The sequence below is a fragment of the Strix uralensis genome, chromosome 5 (assembly GCF_047716275.1).
Source record: "Strix uralensis isolate ZFMK-TIS-50842 chromosome 5, bStrUra1, whole genome shotgun sequence".
Taxonomy (NCBI): domain Eukaryota; kingdom Metazoa; phylum Chordata; class Aves; order Strigiformes; family Strigidae; genus Strix; species Strix uralensis.
In genome coordinates, this window is record NC_133976.1 from 51767669 (window position 1) to 51786614 (window position 18946).

Consider the following 18946-nt stretch of genomic DNA (forward strand, 5'->3'; position numbering starts at 1 on the left):
CAGATAGCCATTAGTCTAGAATCAAGAACTATTAACACATATGACTGCATAATTTGGCTTATCATTCTAGTTGGATTCAGAGAGAAAATTAATTTATTAGTCTAACAGGGCTGATACACATTATGGTGCACTCCCTCCTGATCACTCTCTTTGCATTCCAGTCTAGTAAAAAGCACACCTGACACTTGCAGTTGCTCGGATCCCTCCCAAAGCACCACACCATCTTTTGTGGGTGTGGGTTTGTAAAGTGGGAAACCTGCTGGATTAAGGCAGAAGACTGACATAAGCGAGCAGCTCATCAGAGACATAGCCAGTTAGACACAATCAGATTGAACAGGCAAGTGACTGCATTTATGTATTTACACCTTGAAGTCCAAGAGTCTTTGTAGCCTTCTCCATCCAGTCAGCACATTTAAACTAACAAAAAAATAATTTTTATACATACAGCACTTAAAAAACAGGGAGGGAAAGAAAAAAAAAAAAAGAAAAAGAAAGCAGCCAGACCAGCAGCTTCATCTTGGTATAATCATCCTTTCTATGGCACATATAATATGATCCCAGTTTTTACAAAATATTGCCAGCAGCGTCACTGCGAAAAAAGTGCAGATGATATGAAAACGGCTCTTCATCATAGGAGCAATGAACTTTGCAATAGTGGAAACGCACACTAAGATGACAGTCATGAAGGCCAGGATAACATTTATACACTTCCCCAGGAGCACTTTGGCATTAACTGTTTCGGACTGCTGTGCTTGCTGTTCTTGCTGATGGAGCTCCAGCTTTGAAACCCGGGTCTGGCATGATTCCAAAGCTTCCTGGAGACAGAAAACAAGAATTAGGACAGCTGTATTTCCATACACCACTTTTCCTGTTCTAGCTGCAGAGCCGTCCATCAGCTGGATTAGAAGTGTAATTTATTATAGACTCATAAAATTTGAATGAACCACCAAATTTTTAAAAAATAAATGCACATATATATCTGCATGTGTGTATCACTGCCTGCTCAGGCATAATCAAGTCTGACTAGACTGTCCAAAATGTAGTTTTTACATTTTTCATGCTTGAGAAAAAGTATCATAACTTGTAATGTTCATGACAGCTAATGTTTCCTGCATATACTGATGAGATAGAGAACTGGGAAAGCTGTTGCCGTGGCAACTTTCACTGCATTAAAACAGCATCAAAGTTAGTTTCTTTGTACATGCTATAGAAAACATTAGGGTAGTACAGGCCTGCTGTGATACTAATTAAATCTATTTTGCAACATGTAGCATTTGTTTTACACCACCTCTCCAGTCTACATTACTTTTTCTCTCGGAGGCACCCACCGCACAGTGCTGGGCTTAAGTCCTCAGTAAGAGATTGCCCTCTCCCTCCATCAGGGCGAAGGCTCATTACTCCATACCCCAAGTGGGCAGTGGAGACAGCGGAGAAATGTGTGGTGATGCTTTTATGGAATTCTCTTTCACATGATATATTCTGCTTCACATTTTGTTCTAAAGAAAGCAAACCTTGCTCTTCTGCTTGAGTGGACTAAAGATGGTCTTTGAGTAAAGTGGTTCCACTTTAAGTGGACTTAAAGTTTCCACACTTAAGCGTGGAAAAAAATCCACACTTAAGCCCTCTCAAATGAAATATGGAACAATTTCTAACTGCTTCACTTAACTTTCCACAAAATGCCACTTTTTTCTGGAGCTGGGATTTGGGCACCACTATGTAACACAGTGCGATGCTATAATTTAATGAGATCAATCAACTTGACATAATCTTTTTCCACTGTGTAAAAGGAAAAAATTATGTTTCAGCATCGCTACTTCCTTCCCCACTCTCAAACTCCAAACATTTTCCTTGCACTGGCAGGGGTGTTCACCTGATCACACAGTAAGCTGATTCATCCCAATCCTCTGTGTAAAAAGAAAACCAAAAATCAAACCAAACCAAACCACTGCACACAGTTACTAGCTTTCTTTTGTTGGATCAGTTCTCCATTGTTTTGGCAAGTTGAACTGGCTTACCGTGGGACCAGGCAGGCACCAAAGTCAGTGCAAAGCAGGTGCCACAGCACCTTACAAAAGACTGCTTCCTGTCACTGCTCTAGGAATTAGTAGTAGTACAGAAGACAGTTCTTAATGGGTGGCACAAAGCCCCTTAGGGTTCATGCATGCTCTCCACTACACACTGAAGAACTTTCCTGGTCTTTCCACTCTGACTGTAAGTTATTCTCAAATCATCTCATGTTGCTTTAGAGAAAGTCCAGCTGCAAAAGTCCAATACCTGCAGTTCTGTATTGAGAGGCTGAGCAAACGTTTTAGAAACGATCTGCCCATCCCTTAGGGACAGAGTGTTCTGAAGTTAGGTTGTTACTTAAAATATCCACAACTTAAATGCTTTTACTGTATTTTAGCTTATTTGCCAAACCCCCAAAGAGACACATTTAAACAGGCCCAACTGTACAGAGATAAAAGAAACAAGGGTGCATCAACATGGCACTTCAATTAGTTTTAAAAATCTGACACCCCTCCAGGGTTCTGCTAAATGAGTTAGCAAACATTTCACAGCCCTTCTGCTGGAGATCTTGGGTCTCATTCTGTTTTTACATCCTCAAGATGCCTTCACAGAAAGGAGTCCTGCATGAGAAACCGCTCTTCTTTAAACCTACAAAAGAACCTACAATATGCTTAGATTTCAGTACCATCCCTCTCCCACTCTGTTCCCAGGGGGTTCCTGACTCTCACACCAATCAGGAAACAGTGTGACTGTCCTGCCGCCTGCGTTCTCTGTTTAGAAATGTGGGCACAGGGTGTACAGGACAGGATGGTTTTTTTACCATCTGAGCCAATGCATAGACAGTCTTTGAGCATTCCACAGCTGTTAGTGAATTTAAAACCAAGCTAGGGCAAAACAATGTTTTCACCATTTTTCAGCACTTGCTCAGACTTTGGGTAGAAATATCATGCATTATATAAATGCTTATGTTGTATGTAAATATTCAAGTATGTAAGTACATGCTGTCAGGACAAACTTTTAGACATTATTGCTGGCTTTTGATTGAAGCCAGACATGACTACAACTGATCACTGAGGTGAATATACCCTACAGCTTTGATTATAGGGGTGGTTGTGACCATGGATTAAAACTCTTAAATTATAACTGGCAAATCTATAAGTTTATTTATCAATTAGCTCTTACTTTTTACCTTAATTTATAATAAACCTTGCCATTAATATGACTACATATTGGAGAAAGTCTAAGCAAGAGGTTTGAGTTATGACATCGTCAAAAGTGGCATTTTGTACAATACAGGGAGACTCAATTCCTTCCTTCTCTGGTGCAAGAAATTAAAACAGGACATTCTTCATCCACAAGTCTGCCTAGGATATATCATCAATTCCAGCAGGTAAAATTCTGAATCCATTGAAACAAATGGAGACTGTCACTGATTTAAACATGCTGGGTTTTCACCTTAAAACAGACAAAACGGGCCTAAATCTTTCCCCAGATTCCTTATATACAAGGATGTAGAAAGATGCAAGTGTTTTACAGTACAAGATTTCTACAAAATGTTAGAAGTTTATGATATGGAAAATATAAAAAGTACCTGAACATCTCGTGATCGCTCATATGCCTGATACGCCACTTTCTCCTCTATGCTGGCTAGCTCTTGTTTCAAGTTTGCTGTCTCATGTTGATGAAGATCAGTGAGGTCATTTAACTGGTCTTCCAATCTTTCGTATCTTATTAGGAAAAAAGGTCTAAATTTAGTGCCTTCTATTCAAGTAATGCTAAATCATGAAAACAATTACACATTTTAAAAGGTAATTTCTCGGTGTACTATGGATTCATCTGACTGGCATTACAGAGCACAGAGAAATCAGTAAAAATTTTGGAAACTCTCCATAAGCATTTATTCAGCAAACTGAAAGCCTTTTTTGAGTGTTTCTTGCTGGCAGTGGGTGTTAAAAAGCAAATATTTGTACATCATTGGCAAATTATATGAACTATAAACAGTGCCTAAGGGTATTTGACTCACATTTTTCCATTTCTCACTCTTCATTTAGACAAGAAGATATGGTTTCATAAGTAAGCTTGAGCCAGTTAACAGCTTGTCAGTAATGAAAGGAAAAACATGTTCCCTGGATCCCCTCTCAAACACAACTGCAAGGTCCTGCCATTCATGTACAGCCTATTCTGGCATGTCTCTGCATGGTAAACCAGTTTAACTAAACCATCAGGAAACTAAAAATTTTTTTGTGAGTTTGTAACTTGATTTAACACACAAGCAGGCAAACACTGCAGTTGGCACAAAAATGGAGGCAAAATTGTCTAGCTGACGAAACGGTGGCAAGAGGCTTGAGATCTTAATGGCAGTGAGCTGTCAGAAAAGTCTGCTCCTCCCCCATGTTACCACCTGATATCCAGCCTTCCCTTGTATTTCAAGAACTGTAAACAAGGGAAACATTAAATATTGCATTTCATACTGAGTTTTTGCCCATTAGCGTAGTAAAGACTTCAAGAATTAACACTTACTTTAACAAGCGATATGACAAATGGGATATAGGTACAGCAGGTGCAAGCCCTCTGTAAAACATACCCCACTCGCCAAGTGGTTGAGAAAGGAATTAATTGCCAAGTAATAAATGCAAGAGGAAGTTGTGCTACAGCACTTAAAATTACATTTCACAGTCATGTGTTACACCAGGGTACAAAGTGACATTGCATCCACAAGATAGCAACATGTCTGAGAAGTATTTGGACAAGGTACTCAGGACTAAAGGGTGTACTTATCAGCTGTAAGTCAGCTCTGCTACACCGCAGACTGATTAGCACTTTCAAGTTACAACAGATAAGAATCCTTCCACCGGTTACAAAACAATTGGCATCATCTCCTATATGCAGTAGTCACATAATGATGAGAGAATTTTCAGACAAGCCTTCAACAAAAGGCAAAGAACTATGACATCATTTGACAGGAAATATTAATGTTCCACATGTATTTTCAGTTATTGGAAGGAGTGGAACATTTTGGTACCAGATACTGATTGGAATTATTTTTTCCTCTTGCTTCTGAAATATCACACACACAAGCACACACCCACATTTACAACTTCCAAACAGCTTCTATACTGTTTGAAAGTCATTTCAAGAGAACAATTAAAAAAAATACCTATATCTTTCCTCTTGTAACATCTGAGAAATAAAGCCATAGTCTCTCTTAAATTGTGTTTTTAAATTCTCAATGTCATCAGCTAATTGGGACTGTGTCTCCTTGATTTCCCTTAGTTCCTCCAAAATCATGGAAAGCTTTCCTTGGCTGTCCATGGTACTTGCCACAGCAGGACCGAAGGAAGTATTCCCATTACTATCTGCTGAGCCAGAGGTCCCACTTGAGCACTCATCATCACTAACATATTTTGGTTTGGCAACAATGGTGGCACTGCCCCCATACGTTCTAGAGCTTGTTTCTGGCCGAAATTCATCCAAGGTATTTTTGAGATGAGCAATGTTGTCTGCACTACCAAATTTGTTTCGGATCAGGTTTGCAAACTCTCTAGACTTGCTGAAAACAAAGACAGGTGGTGTCAGAGATACACCCGGGACACCCGACTTGCTGCTCTCTGTCCCATGCCCAGAGGTACGAGGCTTTCCATGCTGAATATCTTTCAAGTTATCTTTGGAAGTATCCTTAGTAGTTCTGGAAGACCCATTTTGCTCAATATCCTTGAGCTTTTTGTGATACTGTTCCAATTTCTTCTGCAGCTGGGCAATGGAGTGGGCAGATTTCTGGTTCTTTTTCTCAAAGACTTGTTTAATGCGCCCAGCCTGTTGCTTATCTGCACTGTTTACCAGTTTCAAATACTCAGCCACGTTTCCATCTCGAGCAGTTTGTTCAACTTTGATTTGTTCTGTAACCTTGAGGATCTTCTGTTTCAAGCTATCTGCACTGAGTTTGACTTTATGAAACTCTAGGACCCCATCTGGTACATCAAAGTTCAGGTTGGTGTCAGAGCCTCCACGGCGAATGTTAAGAGGTAAACTCAGGGTATTCATGTCATGTCTTTCCACCTGAGAGAGGAAAAAGAAAAAAAAATTTAAAAAAAGAGATAAATGGAATTTGAATTTTACTTTTTTAAATCCAACTTTCAGTTTCTTTTTCTGCATGTAATTATAGCAAGTTCACGATATCAAGTAGCTTATGGTAGCAAAATAAAATGAACTCTGAAATTAAGAAGCATTTTTCTTGACTTTCTTAGGTTGGTAAACAGCCCAAGGAACTGCCTGGCTCTATTAAAAAAGCAGCAAGATTAATTGGAGTGAAAATTATTCAAGTATATAGATTATATATATACTTGATATCTATATAGTTTTTATATAGTTTATTATTAAAAGCTGCAAAGAGATCATGACTGATAATCACTCCATCTTTCTCTTAGAAATGGTCAAACACTGACAGAGGTGTAAACAGATTTTTCCCTCTACAGCGGTGTTATACTGTTCAGTATATTTTATCAGGTTAAAGTCCTTTTTGATACACACTTCTCCCATTCAAATCTGTCACACAATTAAAAATTTTTGCACAACTAGCTGAGAGTTCTTGAAAATTTACTGCATGCTTCAGCAGGAAGCAGCTGCTAGTTTTCAGTGCAGATAGCACAGAGAAAGAACTGGTCGCATTTGACTTTCCATGCTTAATGAAGATGCTCAACAACTTGATCTGTAGGGCTAAGTGTTTTAATAGCAAATTCATTGAGTGGGATTTACAGAAAGAAACTCACAAAAGAAAACTGCATACACTCAGTACACCTTAACAATGCTCTCAGGAATCATAACAAAAGCAATCAGGCAATTTGGTCATAACACAAACACAACAGATCACTCATCTTTCTCAACAGAAAGGCAAGATAGTCCCATACAAAACATAAAAAGTATTTCCTCATATAAAGTCAAAGCAGGAGGCATGAGACAAGAACAATCTAACCAAAATAGCTTCACCCCCATTATCATCTTGTGCTAGCCTCTGTGACAAAGAAGGTACATGTCATTAAAGCTGCCACAATATCATATCTATACAGACTGCTTAACAAACATTCTAGCCATAATGGGCTTTCAGAGATTTAACACCAGAGGGAACTAATACAATTGCTCAGTAAAGACCGTTCCAGAGACAAGGCAGAAGCTGTATTAAAGTGTCTTTTAAAGATGCATTTGTGAAATGCTTTAACTATTCTTTGCTTCAAAATGCCTGAGACACTATGTGAAAAGTTTGATTTCCAACTACAGTATTTATTGTAAAAGCATTTGACACTGTTCCACACAACACCCTTGTCTCTCCAATTTGAGAGACATGGATTTGATGGATGGACCACTCGCTGGACAAGGAATTGGCTGGATGGTCGCACTCAAAGAGTTGCGGTCAATGGCTCAATGTCCAAGTGGAGAGCAGTGACGAGTGGCGTTCCTCAGGGGTCAGTATTGGGACCAGCGCTGTTCAACATCTTTGTCGGTGACACGGACAGTGGGATTGAGTGCACCCTCAGCAAGTTCACTGACAACACCAAGCTGTGTGGTGCAGCTGACGCGCTGGAGGGAAGGGATGCCATCCAGAGGGACCTGGACAGGCTTGAGAGGTGGGCCCGTGCAAACCTCATGAAGTTCAACAAGGCCAAGTACAAGGTCCTGCATGTGGGTCGGGGCAATCCCAAGCACAAATACAGGCTGAGAGATGAGTGGATTGAGAGCAGCCCTGCGGAGGAGGACTCAGGCGTATTGGTGGATGAAAAACTGACTATGAGCCAGCAATGTGCACTTGCAGAGCAGAAAGTCAACTGTATCCTGGGCTGCATCAAGAGAAGCATGACCAGCAGGTCAAGGGAGGTGATTCTTCCCCTCTGTGCTGCTCTTGTAAGACTGCACCTGGAATACTGTGTCCAGCTCTGGGGCCCCCAGTATAAGAAGGACATGAACCTGCTCTAGTGGGTCCAGGGGAGAGCCAAGAAGATGATCAGGGGGCTGGAGCACTTCCCCTGTGAGGACAGGCTGAGAAAGGTGGGGTTGTTCAGCCTAGAGATGAGAAGACTATGGGGCCTACAGGAAAGATGGGGAGGGACTCTTTATCAGGGAGTGATAGGATGAGGGGTAATGGTTTTAAACTGAAAGATGGTAGATTTAGATTAGCTATAAGGAAGAAATTATCTACTGAGAGGGTGGTGAGACACTGGAACAGGTTGCCCAGAGAAGTTGTGGATGCCCCCTCTCTGGAAGTGTTCAAGGCCAGGTTGGACGGGGCTTTGAGCAACCTGGTCTAGTGGAAGGTGTCCCTGCCCATAGCAGGGGGTTGGAACTAGATGATCTTTAAGGTCCCTTCCAACCCAAATCATACTATGATTTGATGATTATTGTCTATAATACTGAATATCTTGCAGCAAGACCTATGCACCCATGTATGTCCAGTGATCACCATTCAGTTTTTATCTTGATTAGAAAAAAAAACATTAAAACATCACTAAGCATTGCCGTATGTTTTGTTTTCCCCCCCTTGCACAGTTTTGGTGGCCCTCCTGGAAATTCTCTCCAGCATTCCTTCCTTGCCCTTAAAATACAGGCTCAGGAACCAGACATGGCATCCTACTGTTATTGACATGCACCATGCACAGATTGATCAGGAGAACTGTTCTCACCCTGTGGCTGTCATGATGGGTTACAAACACAGAGGGGGTCGTACAGCCATAAAATTGGATCTGTACCTGACCATTTCAGACAAGATGATCTCTACTCCTGGTTTATATTCTTATCCTTATAACTGTATTACAGATTGCAGGGTGGTTTTTTTCTTTTTCTTTTGCTACTGCACTGCTCAGGGTGCAAACCAGGTAACATAAAAGTCCACATTCACCAATCTCTAAGAAAAATGGACACTTGAAAAATGAAAACTGAAAAGTTCTGGAGCTGACAATTTCTTCTGGAGAATATTGGTTAATGGTGACCTTTAAGACTCAGACTCTATTCCAAGGATTAAAACCACTGCTGTGGTCTAATAGCTCTGCACTTTACCAGTTTGTTAAAAATAACTGATATTGAGCCATATGCTTTATTATTAAAAAGAGGTGCAAGTAATTTTTATGAATTGTATATGATTTAGTATCACCAGTCATATCTGCTTCGCAGAAAGTCTACTTTATTGATGAGATCTCATTTTAGTATTTGCACAGATATGACACACACGGATGGCATTCTATATTCAGGGTGATACCTAAAGAGTGCCAAAATCACATAATCAACTTCCATTTTTATTGATTTTTTTTAAATTGAACAGGTCTTAGAAATATAACTAATAGGAAGAATCTTTTACAGATCACTTTTTGAAGTGATAACACTCATAATACTGTTCTGGTAGCTAAAATATACATTTAATACAAACAAAAGTAGTTTGACATAGGATACTTACATCTTTCCAAAGGCTCATACAGCAAAGAAAAGCAATCAAGGCAAATAGCTGAAAAGCTTAGATACTAGATCTGTAGCCCATATGCAAATATTTCTTTAAATGGATTTACTGGGTCTGGACAAATTCAGTAAAAAAAAAAAAAAAGCTCAGTATAAAACAATAGTTTCCTGAAACAACCCAAGACATTTTTGAATAAGCTTTTGCACAAAATTATACTGTAATAAATCACTGAATTGCATATACACACAAGACAGATCCATCACTGATATGACTCAGGACAAGCGGTACATACTTCCAAGAGTGGGTGGGTCTATCTCTAACCTTTACACAGCATTAAGTGTTTACTTCCTTAGTACAAAATAGTCTAAAAATATATTGCAATAATTGAATACAAGCCCAAACCAGATCCCTTCTCCTTTATGTCCTCTTCCTCACTGGAGTCTCTAGCGTTCAGCAAGATCTATCATCACCATGCACCCTGTGCCTTCCTGGAACTTCAAGGTCACAACACCAATAGAGACAAAAAGAACAATAGCATTGAGGGAATACATCTGCTGAAAGTTGCATTGCTTTTGGAGCTGGAGAAATTAGTTAGCATATGTCAAATCTGCTTCTGGAATGAGTAAAAATAATCATACAGTCAGTTCAAATTCAGTGAAGTTTAGAAAATAATAGTGTCTAAATTCCAAAAACACTGCTAGGAGTAGTTTTTTAGCTTACTGGATTGAGAGCTCACCAAGGGTACAGAAGAGTCTTATCCGACAGTCCTCTGTCTGATTGTATTTGGACAAAATGGCAGGTCTCCTCTTGCCACCATGCTGCAAGGTTGGGTGGTCAAGCAACAGAGGCTTTTGAAATCTTCTGTTGATATAATACTTGGGGGGGGGGGGCGGGGGGGGCAGTGGTGGTGGTGGTTAAAAATCAGAAGCAAGCGGACACTGGAAGACCCAGGTATCTCTAAGACAAGTGGCCCATCACCTGTCCTCTACCTTGATGAGGTAGAAGAGTTTGGCAAAAATCCATTTGTGATTGCTTTATAGTTCAACCAACACTACTGCTACCCCAAGACACCAGAGGTCCAACTTCAAATTCTACTGCAAATACCCCTGTGAGAGACAAGAAAAAACAATTTGCACACAGTTACATGGATAGCCATAGCTGATGTTAGCTTGAAAGAAGAAATCTGGGGCTTGGAGAGACCACTGCTTTTTACAGAGTAGTTCGCATATGCACTTTGCTACAAGCCAGTTGAGAACTAGTTGTAATGTCTGTGCTGCTCAAAGACTAGCTTTTAAAAATAGTGATTTAGTTAGGAGTGCAGCAATTCAGGCTCCCTGCCTGCATCAGAGTCAGACACCACAGATGACACACCAATAGGCACCTCTTGGAGGTAAAGCAACTTCCTTCTGCCCCAACCCCCCTTTTTCCAAGAAGCCAAACAGATCTTTGGCTGCATGGCCAGGCTGTTCATGCAGCCCAACCCAAGCCAAAGTCCAGAGCTTCAAAAGGGGCAGCCGTGTTGAGCTTGGTGCAATGAACACAGGCACACTGCTAGAAGCCCTTCATTATGCATGAATTGCCAGGTATACTTTCCATCTTAAATGGTAAGTGGAGAGCTGGGTAAAAGGCAACCTGCATTCACAGAGAAGCAGTCAGAGCACAATAGCGCTTCGAAAACCCCATCACAGAAGCAAGGATAGGGATTTTATTGGCATCAGCGATCCACGTGTTTTCTCCCTGCCTGCAAAAGCAACCCAAAGCTCAGATTTGCAGGCCATGCTAACAATGAGCCCACAGCACAAAAGAATCCATGTACCCAAATGCCACAGGTAAGGCTGATGGAAAGGGGTTCCATATGGACAGGAACTGCTGAATGGGCAAGGACATCATGTTTAACAACTTGTGTAGATTGGTCATTATATCCTCAGGTTGCAAAATGTAAAGCAGATTAGAAGGTCATTTCTTCCCCAAAGATCCTGAGCAGGACCCATTTGCGAGAAAGAAATCCATAGTGAATAGAGAGCATGCAGCCCTCAAGCATCATCTCATGGTTGCTCAGATGAATCACTTCCTCTGTCTCACTGACTGTGTCAATAGCTCTCCACCAACAAGTGAGAGCTCAGCCACCTATGTTTAGGTGTCAAACTGAACTCAACTGTTTATTTCATAGTTTTATACTCTTTTAAGAAGTGGCTGAAAGAAGCCCAGAGAAAAAGCATTTGCAAGACTGAGTCATTGACTGCATATAAACATCATGCTCCAGAAAGCACGCATCTTTGTGTTGCTTCACTAACTGAAGCAAACTATGAAGACAAAGTGATCTACTCATTCATATATGTTGAGTTTCGTGGGTTTTTTTTAATTTCCCCAAACAGCCTCATTACCATCACCAGTCAGAGCTCTGCAAGCTAAACAAAAGTTTATGATGACAGTTTAAGTCTATATCTTGCAAGACTTTTAGAGGGGTATCTGGTTAGTGTTTAAGAGAAAGAATCCCATAAGAAACACACAAGATAGGATTAAGGCAGCTTTAAAGCTTTGAGGGTTTAGCAATAGCAACAAAATAATCAGGAGTAAATCTCTTTTTGTCAGGAAATATCCATGTACCAGAAGCACAGGGGTTCCAATGGGTAAAAGAGCTTGCAGAGAAGGTTTTGTTACTTTTTCAGTATATTCCAAAGCAGGAAAGTGTTTGGGGAGAGAGTTTTACCATCTCTTTCAAATTCACTGCTCCTCCTAAAATCCACAGGAGAAGAGTCCTTCATAGAAGGCTTAAAACAGTGCTTAATCATCATAAAAGATTTCAAGTTATATAAAATCAGCCCCAAAAATTGCTGTACAGTATGTTACAGCGAAACACCTGCTCATGTTTTTTTAAAGAGCTACTGAATAGTAGTATCTAGAAGTACCTACACTCATAACATCATACTAATAATCATGCAGAGGGTTGAGAATATAGGAATGGAGGGAGACAGCAAACCCTGCTTCTACTTTTTACCAGGGAAATCAGAGATCCAGGGTGATTTGTCCAAGACCACCTGGCAAACACTGTTGGAATCAAGTAACACAGAAGATGGTTCTTTTACCATCAACAGTTCCTCTATCACCTACCAAAAAGACAAACAGAAAGCTGTATGGTGTCTCACTAACACACATTAGGGGTTTATTCCAGGTGGTAGTCAAAGATAATCCCAGACACCCTTTGGCACTTCAACATTCAAAGGCTGGGGAGCTTCAAGGCCATTTCATGAGTAAGGCATCACACTGAGGCAGACTAGCCTGTAGAGCTTTGGATACGTTTGAAAGTTTTCCGCATTATGCCAACATGGACTGGTAATTATAAAAATTCAGTTGTTATACTAAGCAACTTCGGCAAGACCTCAAATATAGAACCCACTCCTTCTCAGGGTCAGTTTGATCACCTATCTTTCCCTCCATTTTAATTCTTATTAGCACCACAGAGTTGAGACTATACACACAGTAACCTCAAAGATAGATGTAAATGTGCTTGTAATGTCAGTTTAAGGAGAAAAAAAAAAAGGTTTAAAATGTTTTAAAATAAACTCTGTAGAAAGTAATTGCAAAGAAAGCACATACACATAAGTTCTGCTGTTACTAGAAAGACAGCTTTTACTCCCTTGGTCTAATTTGGTCAATGCCAAACAGTCATGTATAACCTGTGACTCAAACAGCCAAGTTCACACCAACGTTGTTTTGCCTCAAATGCTATGGACACGCTCAATTCAAACTAGGAGTATCCCAGAAATAACCTTTTATCTAATTTCTAATTAAAGGACTGAACTAAGGCCAAATTAGCTCGGTCACCGCTTGTGTGTAAATAAGTCTTTAGATATGGCACTATTTTAGATTAAGCCAACAATGGGAGAACAATGGCGGGAAGAGGCAGTTTTCTGGTTTATTCCTTACACAGCTCCTTCAAAACCCAGCAACATCCACTGAAAAGTCTCCCGTGTCAGAACTTGCACTCAGTCCTGTTCCAGGTTGTTCCACAGCATAAGATTGACACGAGCAAACCAGTTCCAATACAAACAACTTCTGTGCCTAGACACTGCAAACTTCAACAGGCCTTTATAAAAGTAAGCTACTTTCCATTTACTGGCCAGCAGTCATGTTAAAAAAAAAAAAAAAAAAAAAAAAAAAGCAGCACTGTCCCAGCTAGGGAAAAATAATACAGCAATAAACTACTACTACTCAGATTTACTACGCTTAAGTTTCTTAAGTGGGCAAGAGGCAGGCTCCACACCCCACAGTTAACTATTTTGCTTCAGATCAGTCCTACTCTTTAGATAAGCACCAATAATTAAGGAGTCATTAAAATACTCTCTCCTAACTTGTTAAATCAAAATAAATGTCACATTAATGTGTATGTTCCTTCTGTCCCAGGTTTCCATAGCAATTTAAGGAAATACTTGGGAGCCCCAGGTACCACACGGGTGGTTCCATCAAGAAGTGCTTATGAGAAGCCTGCACTCCCACTCCCACTGAAGAAGAGTGCCTTTCACCTGACACAAATCCCTCAAAATACAGCCACTGTGAATCAGCGTGGGGGTGGCATGTTTTTGAAGAGTGATGCAAGACATTCTGTATCTTTTCTTCTAGACTAATTGTTCAACTCACTTCTAGTGTTTCCAATAAGTGCTTTCCCTCCCTGCCCCCCTCTTCAGCTTTTATAGATTTTCTTCCCCTCCCACTCAATAATAAGCTTTTTCTGAAGATGTTCAAATAGGTAGCAAGAATGAAATTTTCCAGAATACTGTGAAATACTCAGTGAAAAGCCATCTGCTATATATCTTCAATTATTAAATCCTTGTCTATGAATGAGAATTTGATAAAAAGCCAGCCACATTCCTGCCATGACTAACCACTTCTCATAGTTACAGCATATGCTTCTGATTTCCCACCACTTGTGATTTAGTGTATGCTTTCCTTCATATCACTCCATTGTCTAACTTCACATCACATTAGCTATTATCTATTCCATGCTGATAAAGCTACAGTAAGTCATCTGCTCCCTCCACCTGGTTCTTGCTGCTTCACAGCCAGCTCAGTTTTATTGCTATTCAGATTGTCTAAGCATTTCCTGAAATCCCAGCTCCTGGAACTGTACAAGAGACTTCCAGCGAATTTTACTGTTTCTTGCCCTCTGTTACAGAGAAATAACTCCCACATCTAACTTAATAGTCCACCACCAAGTCCTCTTTCCCCCAAAATACAGAAAATATCAAGGAAATTTTAAATATGTGATTTACAGATCCACAATGCAACACTGATTTTAGAAAGTCTAATTCACAACTTCTTATTGCTTTGAGCTGGCAACACTTATATAAAAACCTATTTTGTAACAGGGACATTAAGACTTTGCAGTAGCAGGGAATTTTGGAAGTATTACCATTCAGAGATAAATCACTCTAAATCCAGATAGACTGACCATCATAGGCAAAAGACCCAAGACGGGGGGTTTTTTGTTTGTTTTAACCATTGCAAAACTTCCATTTATAAACAGGAGAACAATAGCTCCATCACGCATAAGATCTTTTCATTTGCGTTAATACTGTAGCAGCACATCCTGAGCATATAAACAATCACATCTTGTCCTGTACATGAACTGAGTCACTTATTCAAACAAGCCTGCTTGCTGCTTCTGATTTTTCCCCCTTCTCTCCACACTGGGCTGATAAAGTAAAATCTCAAAAATACATTTGTTACATCAGCAGTTCTGCCTATACACAGGTCTTTTAATTCATTTGTTGATATGAAGGCCTAATCAAAAGATAAGTTCTGGTTCACTATCAAGCACAGGCTGCCTAATAAGCAGCTTAGATGTCATTTTTCGCTATTGTGGGAGCTACTGGGGGGCTTACAGCTGGGCTTTGATCCCTCTTTATGAAGACTTGACGCATACCTGATATTCCTGACATCTCTCTAACTTTTAGATATTAGGGGCCCTAAGCTTTTTTCATCCATTAAGTTCAATACCTGGTAGAACTCCTTCCAGGTGTCAGCCATAAACAAACTTATTTGAACTTGAAAGCATGCTGAACACCACAAGGTCTCTCCTTCCCACCCCTGCCCTTATACTTGAGGCTGCTCTTCAGGAAAGGATCTCCATTTTGAAAAGCATTTTATTTCCCTCTCCATAGTAACTAGTACATCTCTTGACAAGACAACTTTACTTTAAGCTTAGTTACTTATATACACAGGCAAACTTTCACTATTTGCCACATTACACCTATGAGTACATTTGTTTGTTTCACACCTGATATCCAAGGCTTTTATTTGTATCTACTACCACAAATAAGCCCAAAGGCAGAGAATTGCGGGGAGACTGGGTCACCAACAATCAAAACTTTGGCCATACTTCATGATCCGGATGGAAAGAAAGAAAAAAGAGAAGAAAAGAAAGAAGACAAGCCCAGAAAAGAAAGAAGAGGGAGATGAAAGCCTACTTTATTAAAAAAAAGTTTTAAATTATTTTTAATAACAAAACCATATTTCATTATGCAAGATAAGGACAACTAAAACTGGAATCACACAGATGCATTATTACACAGATCATTTGTTATTCAAAAACACTGCTGCAATAATGGTATTTTAAGCTACTATACGTAACTGATTAACACTGCTCTGAATAAACTCTGGAGAAAACATCTTAATTGCAGTGCACTAAGTGCCAAAATTCTCTGCATATTCAAGAGATTTAACCCTCTACCTCCTGAAGACCACAACAACAGAACTTTAAAGCGTTTTCTTATTTACATTTCTTTTTTAAATAGCAAAAATATTTTCATTTCAGTGAAGGGGCAATATAAAGCATTAGGCAACAGAACCAGTTTGCAGTACTCTTCGCATATCTTCCTCCTGGAAGAAAATGAAACATTGTCCCCCAGGTTAATACAAATAACGTTGTTTTCAAAAGCAAAAATATAACGGAACAAGGTTTTCTGCTGTTGTGACTATGCTAGTAAAGTGGGACACAGGCAATGCTTTCCATTTATGAATATAACTAATCAAATCTTCTTGAGAGCAACTATAACAGTACTCCTTATTCTGGAGGAAATGTCCTCAAATATTATTTATATGCTTGTTATCTTCTTATTTATATAAATGTACACAGATAAAAATATGCTTTTGTATTTTTTTAAATATACATTAAATTATTATTATTATTATTATAAGCAGGTACTAGTTCACAGAAAAAATCTCATATACATATAAAAAAATAAAGCAGTGTTTCAGCTGATGTGCACCTTCTGGATCTTGGCATGGTATTTTAAGTTTACACTCTATGAATCAATTCAAATAGTTACAACTAAATACAAATTCACAAAAAGATAACTTTTCCAGAAAGAGACACAAATAGCACACATTTTGAAGACGAGTGTGCCTCTACAAGCAGATCTCCCTGAACCCTCCATTTTGAAGGGGCTCCATGTGCACATAATAGCAACACATCAGAGTGAACAACTACTTCAGCTAGCGTTTTGTGCACTCTCCAGAAACATGTTTTGTGTGTGCACCAATTGCCTATTTGTTACTTGCAAAGGAAGAAAATTATTTTAGAAGCCTACAAAAAATTTTAATTAAACCCTTAGGTTGTCTTGAAGGAATCACCATACATTAAAACACTGTCTATAGCACATGACTTTGAAGAGTTTAATCACAAAATCTTTTAAAATGCTTATGAGTTTGTAATGGCATGAATCATTCTTATAAGAGGTTGGGGATTTGTTTTTTTAAAAAAAAGAAAAACCAAGAAAAAACCCAAATAACTTTCCTATCAGTCTTTTCACTCTTGAACCAAGGTCAGCTCAGACTGTTGTATCAATTTTATTGGCCTAAAATAAACCACTGTTTGTATTTAGTGATGGGTCACCTCCATACTCCATTTTTTTCCTTTTTCTTTCAAATTTTTGTATACACTGTACACTTCAAATACTAATGAACATTACAGAAGATATATCAACCTGTAAAAGAAACCGTACTGTAAAGAAGTTCAAGTCAATAAGACAACATCAATTCATTAAAAACACAAAATGCAGAAGGTTTGTCTAACTGAAAAAAATCAAAGAGATTCACCCAATTAGAGAGTAATAAAACCCTACAGTAAAATTTTTATCTAGTCTTAAAAATATTCCTATCCTGAGAAAACACTTCCCCAATCAGTGAGATTTATTAAACTGAATTACTTTGAGATAGCAATTCAGACAAGTTTGGATGATAAACTAGGTTAAATTATACTTATGTCACCATATTACTTGTGATTTAACACCTTTGTTACAATTTGTTTCAAGTTTTAGGGGTAAAGAAAGAAACTATTTTTTAAACAACCGTCTTTAACGGGCATTCACAAAATTTTGAGAGTATGGTACAAAGCCTCTGATGTAATTTTGAACAAGCTTGAGTAGTAGCCGTTATGTATTGCCAGGGTAGTACTTGCAAATGAAAGCAAACTTCTCCTCTCAGAGATGTTTGCAAACTGAAAATACATCTATCTCTGGCCAGAACTAAAATGTCAAGGGTGGAATGAACTCCTGCGAAATGAACTGCGGATACTAAAGGCTCATTACAAAGCTCACTGCCTTCTACTCCAACTACAGGGCACATTTGGTGAACATCTCTTCATGTAGTATAAATACACGGGAGGAAATGTATTATACACAAAATTTAGGCACAAATTCAGTGCTCATAAACTAAATACAAAACCGAACAAAAGAAAAAACCAACTCCTTTCTCTCTGCCATCCAACACAAACACCATTCCCAAATGCAGGACTACAAGATGAGAATCACAGGCAAGAAACAGTAGTGACTTTGTTTAACAGACTACAGGAAAGTGCTCAGAAACTGCACAGTTGCATGGGACATTCAATTAATAGAACAGGACAGATTCAGTAGAAAAAACTGTGTTCAAGTTGGCCTTTCTTAATCTGCTAAAACCATGTTGCTGAAAGTCATTTAATACAGTGAAATTAAACCCCCTTATCTTAGATATTATAACTGAAAGGGTTGATAAAATGTTATGGACCAACTTTATGCAACTTCTTTGCTACATTAACATGTTTATGCAAAATTGTGCTCAATGTGGCACAGATCTAGTCCAGAACTACCACAGGAGACAGCAGGGCTAAAAATGCAACACCAATAATGCAACAGCAACAGTAAAAGTCACATGAGAAAATGACAAGCAACGATGCTTTGCAGCCTGTATTGCTTTTACTGTCTTTTCTTGCCTTTGGATAAGTGTTACAGACCCCTGTCTTTCATATTCAAGGTGTTTCAGATTTTTAATTTTTGTTAAAACTATCTAGGAGGACAGAGGGGATTAAGACCCTTGTAATGCTTTTAGAGTCACAATTTAATTTGGATCCCTGCATCATTAAGGATATACTGAGTGTTTCATCCTCACACTCCAAAGGACATGATGGTGTCAGAGGGGTTATTTATTTATTTGAATAGGGCAAGACTAACAATGTTTCATTGTTCT

The 18946-nt window shown here is 39.1% G+C and overlaps 1 protein-coding gene across 2 annotated transcripts in view; it reads right to left on the reverse strand.

Annotated features, from left to right (window-relative positions):
- Positions 1 to 324: 324 nt before the first annotated feature.
- Positions 325 to 18946, reverse strand: part of TMCC3 (transmembrane and coiled-coil domain family 3) — a 144043-nt gene continuing 125421 nt past the window's right edge. For both annotated transcript variants that reach the window (XM_074870762.1, XM_074870761.1), the window contains exons 2-4: positions 5165 to 6063; positions 3599 to 3734; positions 325 to 815 (exon numbers count right to left, since the gene is read on the reverse strand). In XM_074870762.1, coding sequence (XP_074726863.1) covers positions 513 to 815; positions 3599 to 3734; positions 5165 to 6063 — 1338 coding nt within the window. In that variant the 3' untranslated portion in view covers positions 325 to 512. The remainder of the gene's footprint in view (positions 816 to 3598; positions 3735 to 5164; positions 6064 to 18946) is intronic.